This window comes from Tachyglossus aculeatus, chromosome 6 (genome assembly GCF_015852505.1).
Source record: "Tachyglossus aculeatus isolate mTacAcu1 chromosome 6, mTacAcu1.pri, whole genome shotgun sequence".
In the NCBI taxonomy this organism is placed as follows: domain Eukaryota; kingdom Metazoa; phylum Chordata; class Mammalia; order Monotremata; family Tachyglossidae; genus Tachyglossus; species Tachyglossus aculeatus.
Window position 1 is genome coordinate 13,706,122 of NC_052071.1, and position 8,359 is coordinate 13,714,480.

Here is an 8,359-nt window from a genome sequence, read left to right on the forward strand (position 1 = left end):
GGCGGTGGGCGGGGAGGAAGGGCTGGGATCCCCCTCGGGATCATCCCTCTGTCCTGTGGCCGTTTGGACATCCAGACTACCGACGTCGGCTCTTCCCTACTGCGGGGCAACATAGCCCAAGACGTTAAGAAACGTGCCTGGTGCCTCCCTCGCTCTTCTGCCCTTGGGGTCTGACCCCGAGGGAGGGGCGGCAGCTTGGGACCCCTCCCCACTTTCACCGTTCCCCTCCGACAGATCGGCACCTCCCTCTTCGACGAGGAAGGCGCCAAGATCGTCAAAGACCTCATGGCCAAGGCGGAGAAGAACGGCGTGAAGATCACGCTGCCCGTCGACTTCGTCACGGCGGACAAGTTTGACGAGCACGCGCAGACCGGCCAGGCCACGCTGGCCTCCGGCATTCCCGCCCCGTGGATGGTGAGGCCCGGGGGTCGGCCGGGGTGGAAGGAGGGAGAAGCCGGGGGCAATCATTCATTCATTCATTGTCGTATTTATTGAGCGCTTACTGTGTGCACAGCACCGTACTAAGCGCTTGGGAAGTACAAGCTGGCAACGTTAGAGACGGTCCCTACCCAACAATCTATCAATCAATCGTATTTATTGAGTGCTTACTGTGTGCAGAGCACCGTACTAAGCGCTTGGGACGTACAAGCTGGCAACATATAGAGACGGTCCCTACCCAACAATCTATCAATCAATCGTATTTATTGAGCGCTTACTGTGTGCAGAGCACCGTACTAAGCGCTTGGGAAGTACAAGCTGGCAACATCTAGAGACGGTCCCTACCCAACGGCGGGCTCACAGTCTAGAAGGGGGAGACAGACAACAAAACAAAACATATTAACAAAATAAAATAAATAGAATAGTAAATGCGTACAAGTAAAATATATAGAGTAATAAATCTGTACAAACATATATACAGGTGCTGTGGGGAGGGGAAGGAGGTAGGGCTGGGGGGATCCCAAGCGCTTAGTACAGTGCTCCACACACAGTAAGCGCTCAATAAATACGATTGAATGATTGAATCCTCAGGACTGGCTCCGGAACTTCTGGACACCCTTTGGGAACCCTAACTCTCTCCATCACTCCCTCAGCATTTTCCTCCTGCTTCCCTTTTTTTCTTTTCATGGTATTCGTTAAGCGCTTATTAAGAGCCAGGCACTGCACTAAGTACTGCGGTATATACAGATTAATTAGGTCGGACCCAGTCCCTGTCCCGCATGGGGCTCACGGTCTTAATCCCCATTTTCAGATGAGGTCATTGAGACACAGAGAAGTGCAGTGACTTGTCATTCATTCATTCATTTGATTGTATTTATTGAGCGCTTACTGTGTGCAGAGCACTGGACTAAGTGCTTGGGAAGTACAAGTTGGCAACATAGATACGCACATAAGTGCTGTACAATATATAATTTATAGATATGGATGTAAGTACTGTACGCTAGTGATCTGTCGAGAGGACGCATACTTTGGTTGGACTGACCGATCTCATCTTGGACAGATGTCCAGGGTCACCCAGCAGACAAGTGGCAGAGCTGGGATTAGAACCCAGGTCCTTCTGATTCCCAGCCCCATGCTCTATCCATCAATCAATCAATCAATTGTATTTATTGAGCGCTCACTGTGCGCAGAGCACCGTACTAAGCGCTTGGGAAGTCCAAGTTGGCGACATATAGAGACAATCCCTACCCAACAGTGGGCTCACAGTCTAAAAGGGGGAGACGGAGAACAAAACCAAACATACTAACAAAATAAAATAAATAGAATAGATATGTACAAGCAAAATAAATAGAGTAATAAATATGTACAAACATATATACAGGTGCTGTGGGGAAGAGAAGGAGGTAAGATGGGGGGGATGGAGAGGGGGACGATGTGCCATGCTGCCCTCTCTCTCTCTCTCTAAAATGATATGTATTAAGCGCTTACGCCATGTCAAACACTGTTCTAAGCCCTGGGGGTTGGTAGAGATTAATTAAGTCAGACACCCCTGGGTTGCTCCATTGGAGGAGGAGGAGGAAGGTGTGTTAAATCCCCATTTTACAGAAAACAGATCCAGAGAAGTCCGGTGACCGGTTCAAGGTCACACAGCGTGCAGGCGGCAGAGCCAAGATGAAAACCCAGGTCTTCAACTCCCAGGCCTGAGTTCTTTCCCCTTGGCAATGTTAGGGCGGGGACAGAGGCTCCGCTGGACTGTCTAGCCGTCCAGGAGAAGCAATCAATCAGTCGTATTTATTGAGCGCTTACTGTGTGCGGAGCACTGTACTAAGCGCTTGGGAAGTCCAAGTTGGCAACACATAGAGACAGTCCCTACCCAACAGTGGGCTCACAGTCAAGAAGAAGCACGGTGGCATAGTGGATAGAGCATGGCCTAGGAGGCCGTAGGTCATGGGTTCTAATCCTGGCTCCACCACGCGTCTGCCGTGTGACCTTGGGCAAGTCACTTCACCTCTCTGGGCCTCAGTGACCTCATCTGTAAAATGGGGATTTAAGACTGCGAGCCCGACGTGGGACAGGGGCTTTGTCCAGTCTGATTTGCTTTTATCCACACCAGCGCTTAGTACAGTGCCTGGCACACAGTAAGCATTTAACAAATACCACCGTTAGTAGTAGTATTTGTATGAGAAGTAGCGTGGCTCACGGGAAATAGCACGGGCTTGGGAGTCAGAGGTCATAATAATAATAATTATTATTATTATATAATATAAATGCAATTATTATTATATAATATAATAATAATAATGATGATGGCATTTATTGAGCGCTTACTATGTGCAAAGCACTGTTCTAAGCACTGGGGAGGTTACAAGGTGATCAGGTTGTCCCACAGGGCCCTCACAGTCTTAATCCCCATTTTACAGATGAAGGAACTGAGGCCCAGAGAAGTCAAGTGACTTGCCCAAAGTCACACAGCTGACAAGTGGTGGAGCCGGGATTTGAACCCACGACCTCTGACTCCAGAGCCCGGGCTCTTTCTACTGAGCCACACTGCTTCTCCTACAAATACTACTACTAACTGTGGTATTTGTTAAATGCTTACTGTGTGCCAGGCACTGGGTCACGGGTTCTAATCCCGGCCCCGCCACTTATCAGCTGTATGACTTCGAGCAAGTCACTTCGCTTCTCTGTGCCTCAGTTCCCCCATCTGTAAAATGGGGGGTTAAGCTGGTGAGCCCCATGTGGGCCAACCTGATCTCCTTGCGTCCCCCCCCACCAACAGCGCTTAGAACGGTGCTTCGCACATAGTAAGCGCTTAACATCCCCCGGGCCTGGAATGCCCTCCCTCTGCCCATCCGCCAAACTAGCTCTCTTCCTCCCTTCAAGGCCCTACTGAGAGCTCGCCTCCTCCAGGAGGTCTTCCCGGACTGAGCCCCTGCCTTCCTCTCCCCCTCGCCCCCCTCTCCATCCCCCCATCTCACCTCTTTCCCTTCGCCACAGCACCTGTATATATGTATATATGTTGGTACAGATTTATTACTCTATTTTACCTGTACATATCTATTCTATTTATTTTATTTTGTTAGTATGTTTGGTTTTGTTCTCCGTCTCCCCCTTTTAGACTGTGAGCCCCCTGTTGGGTAGGGACCGCCTCTAGATGTTGCCAACTTGGACTTCCCAAGCGCTTAGTCCAGCGCTCTGCACACAGTAAGCGCTCAATCAATACGATTGATGATGATGACGACTGTCTCTATATGTTGCCAACTTGTACTTCCCAAGCGCTCAGTACCGTGCTCTGCACACAGTAAGCGCTCAATAAATATGATCGATGATGATGATGATGACTCTGTGTTGCCAACTGGGACTTCCCAAGCGCTTAGTCCAGCGCTCTGCACACAGTAAGGGCTCAATAAATGCGATTGATCGATTGATCGATTAACAACCACCACCGTTATTATTTGTAAAGTGCCGGCGTGGGCGCAGAGCACCGTGTTGAGTGTCGGGAGGTGGGAATTGGCCATCAGCCGGCCTTTCCCTGCGCCCGCCCGTCTCTCCCCTCCCGCCCAGGGCTTGGACTGCGGGCCGGAGAGCAGCAAGCGGTACGCGGAGGCCGTGGGCCGGGCCAAGCAGATCGTGTGGAACGGGCCCGTGGGGGTCTTCGAGTGGGAGCCCTTCGCCCGCGGCACCAAGGCCCTCATGGACGACGTGGTGGAGGCCACCGCCAAGGGCTGCATCACCATCATAGGTATCGCAGCGGGGGAAGCGGCAGGCTCTGGGGGGGGGAGGGCTTCCCGGAGGAGGCGGGCGGGGCGGACTGTCCCATCTGCCGTCTCACCCTGCCTGCCTGCCCTCAGGGGGTGGGGACACCGCCACGTGCTGTGCCAAGTGGAAGACGGAGGACAAAGTCAGCCACGTCAGCACCGGAGGCGGTGCCAGCCTGGAGCTCCTTGAGGGTGAGTAGAGCGGTCCCCCGGCTCCGCCACTTCATCATCATCAATCGTATTGATTGAGCGCTTACTGGGTGCAGAGCACTGGACTAAGCGCTTGGGAAGTACAAATTGGCAACATATAGATAGACAGTCCCTACCCAACAGTGGGCTCACAGTCTAAAAGGGGAACCAAACATACTAACAAAATAAAATAAATAGGATAGATATGTACAAGTTAAATAAATAGAGTAATAAATATGTACAAACATATATCCATATATGCAGGTGCTGTGGGGAAGGGAAGGAGGTAAGATGGGGGGGATGGAGAAGGGGACGAGGGGGAGGGGAAGGAAGGGGCTCAGTCTGGGAAGGCCTCCTGGAGGAGGTGAGCTCTCAGTAGGGCCTGCTCGGGGGGTCGCGTAACTAGTTCTTCATCATCATCAATCGTATTGATTGAGTGCTTACTGTGTGCAGAGCAGTGGACTAAGCGCTTGGGAAGTACAAATTGGCAACATATAATAACGCTTAATAATAATGATGATGATGGTATTTATTAAGTGCTTACTATGTGCAGAGCACTGTTCTAAGCGCTGGGGGGATACAAGGTGATCAGGTTGTCCCAAGTGGGGCTCACAGTCTTCATCCCCATTTTAGCGCTTACTTTGTGCTAAGCGCTGGGGGAGATAACCAGGTCCCACGGGGGGCTCACAGTCTTCATCCCCATTTTCCAGATGAGGGAACGGAGGCTCAGAGAAGTTAAGCAACTGGCCCAAGGTCACACAGCAGACAGGTGGTGGGGTAGGGATTCGAATCCGTGACCTCTGACTCCAAAGCCCGGGCTCTTTCCACTGAGCCACGCTGCTTCACACTTGGCAGCTGTGTGTGACCTTGGGCGAGTCGCTTCACTTCTCTGGGCCTCGGTTCCCTCCCCTGAGGATGAAGAGAGTGAGCCTCACGGGGGGACGGGGGCTGTGTCCAACCCGAATGCCATGTATTCACCCCAGCGCTCAGAACAGTGCTCAGCACACAGTAAGTGCCTCACAAATACTGTCAATCAATCAATCGTATTTATTGAGCGCTTACTGTGTGCAGAGCACTGTACTAAGCACTTGGGAAGTACAAGTTGGCAACATATAGAGACCGTCCCTGCCCAACAGTGGGCTCACAGTCTAAAAAACCGTAATTATTCTTAGTGGAAAGAGCCCGGGCACTTGGGAGTCAAAGGTGGGTTCTGAGCCCGGCTCTGCCGCTTGTTGGCTGTGTGGCTTTGGGCGAGTCCCTTCACGTCTCTGGGCCTCGGTTCCCTCATCTGGAAAATGGGGATGAAGACCGTGAACCCCCCGTGGGCCAACCTGATCACCTTGTAACCTCCCCAGTGCTCAGAACAGTGCCTGGCACGTAGTAAGCGCTTAATAAATGTCGTCATTATTATTAAATACCGTAATTATTCTTAGCGGAAAGAGCCTGGGCGCTTGGGAGTCAGAGGTCGGTTCTGAGCCCGGCTCTGCTGCTTGTCGGCTGTGTGGCTTTGGGCGAGTCCCTTCACATCTCTGGGCCTCGGTTCCCTCATCTGGAAAATGGGGATGAAGACCGTGAGCCCCCCCGTGGGCCAACCTGATCACCTCATAACCTCCCCAGCGCTCAGAACAGTGCTTTGTACGTAGTAAGCGCTTAATAAATGCCGTTATTATTATTAAATACCGTAATTATTCTTAGCGGAAAGAGCCCAGGCGCTTGGGAGTCAAAGGTCGATTCTAAGCCCGGCTCTGCCGCTTGTCGGCTGTGTGGCTTTGGGCGAGTCCCTTCACGTCTCTGGGCCTCGGCTACCTCATCTGGAAAATGGGGATGAAGACCGTGAGGCCCCTGTGGGCCAACCTGATCACCGTGTAACCTCCCCAGCGCTTAGAACAGTGCTTTGCACGTAGTAAGCGCTTAATAAATGCCGTTATTATTATTAAATACCGTAATTATTCTTAGCGGAAAGAGCCCGGGCGCTTGGGAGTCAAAGGTCGGTTCTGAGCCCGGCTCTGCCGCTTGTCGGCTGTGTGGCTTTGGGCGAGTCCCTTCACGTCTCTGGGCCTCGGTTCCCTCATCTGGAAAATGGGGATGAAGACCGTGAACCCCCCGTGGGCCAACCTGATCACCTCGTAACCTCCCCAGCGCTTAGAACAGTGCTTTGCACGTAGTGAGCGCTTAATAAATGCCGTTATTATTATCAAATACCGTAATTATTCTTAGCGGAAAGAGCCCGGGCGCTTGGGAGTCAGAGGTCGGTTCTGAGCCCGGCTCTGCCGCTTGTCGGCTGTGTGGCTTTGGGCGAGTCCCTTCACGTCTCTGGGCCTCGATTCCCTCATCTGGAAAATGGGGATGAAGACCGCGAGCCCCCCGTGGGACCTGGTTATCTCCCCCAGCGCTTAGGAGGGCGCTTGGCACAAAGTAAGCGCTAAAACGGGGGGTGAAGACTGTGAGCCCCACTTGGGACAATCTAATCACCTTGTATCCTCCCCGGCGCTTAGAACAGTGCTTGGCACATAGTAAGCGCTTAATAAATGCCATTATCATTATTATTATTAAACATCATCCTCATCAATCGTATTTACTGAGCGCTTACTGTGTGCAGAGCACTGGACTAAGCGCTTGGGAAGTACAAATTGGAGACAGTCCCTACCCAACAGTGGGCTCCCAGTCTAAAAGGGGGAGACAGAGAACAAAACCAAACGTACTAACAAAATAAAATAGAATAGATATGGACAAGTAAAATAAATAGAGTAATAAGAAAATAAATACTGTTATTATTATTATTTTGGAAATAGGGGTCGGTGTGCGTGTGGGCGCGGGGGGCCGGACTTGGGGCTTGGGCTTTTTATGGGCGCCGGGATGTCCTCATCCCCGCCACTTTTCCTGGGGTTGAAGACGGGGGGGGCTCAGGGTGCCCACCATTCCCGAGGCGCTCAAACAACTTCCATGTCTCTCCGTCTCTCAACCCAACAGGGAAAGTCCTCCCGGGAGTCGCCGCCCTGAGCAGCGCGTGAAGGGCAGCGTCTCCCACCCGCCAGCGTTCGCCAATCCTCCCTCCCCGACAGCGTGGCGCTTCTCGTTTCCCGCCGTGGCAGTAGCGGCATCAGCCCGTTCCCCGCCCCGGGGCATCTACTCCATCGCCATGGACGTATTTATATCCTGCCCTCCCCAGAGCCGGCCCGCGCTAAAATAAACCTCCCTGAAAAGCGCCAGCCGCGTGAGGCTCTGCCGCCCCTCTCCTCGTCGGTGCCCGGCACGGGCGCGTTCTCTGCTTCAATCAATCGATCGATCGTATTTATTGAGCGCTTACCGTGTGCAGAGCACTGTACTAAGCGCTCGGGAAGGACAAGTTGGCAACATATAGAGACGGTCGCTACCCAGCTGTGGGCTCACAGTCTAAAAGGGGGAGACGGAGAACAAAACCGGACAAAATAACGCTTCCCCTCGTCCGGCCTCCTCCCTGCAGCCCACCGTGCTTGCCGCATCCTCCCACCAGCCCACTTAGAGTGGTCGTGGCGGTCCCCGGGGTGGAGACAATCCCCCTTCTCAACCGTGAGCCCGCTGTTGGGTAGGGACCGTCTCTATATGTGGCCAACTTGGACTCCCCAAGCGCTTAGTACAGTGCTCGGCACACAGTAAGCGCTCAATAAGTACGACCGAATGCGCGAATCGCCTCCAGACCCCTTCCGGAGGGTCCGTGTGGCTATTCCTCCTCCAGTCCATTCGTTCGTTCCTTCATTGTCATGTTCGTTCAGTGCTGACCGCGGGCACAGCACTGTACTAAGCGCTCGGCCGAATACCATCTAACAATAAACAGACAACATTGATCAATCGTATTTATTGAGCGCTTACTACGTGCAGAGCACATTCCCTGCCTACTGCCAGCTGACGGTCTAGAGGGGCAGACGGACGTTAAATAAAGTAGGGATATATAAGTAAATTACGTCTAGCAGCGCGGCTCAGTGGAAAGAGCCCGG

General features: G+C 52.6%; 1 protein-coding gene across 1 annotated transcript in view; it reads left to right on the forward strand.

The window, feature by feature from the left end:
• PGK1 (phosphoglycerate kinase 1) overlaps positions 1-7,591 on the forward strand; it is a 30,538-nt gene extending 22,947 nt beyond the window's left edge. The window contains exons 8-11 of the mRNA XM_038747882.1: positions 235-414; positions 4,003-4,180; positions 4,290-4,388; positions 7,356-7,591. Coding sequence (XP_038603810.1) covers positions 235-414; positions 4,003-4,180; positions 4,290-4,388; positions 7,356-7,396 — 498 coding nt within the window. The 3' untranslated portion in view covers positions 7,397-7,591. The remainder of the gene's footprint in view (positions 1-234; positions 415-4,002; positions 4,181-4,289; positions 4,389-7,355) is intronic.
• Positions 7,592-8,359: the final 768 nt, after the last annotated feature.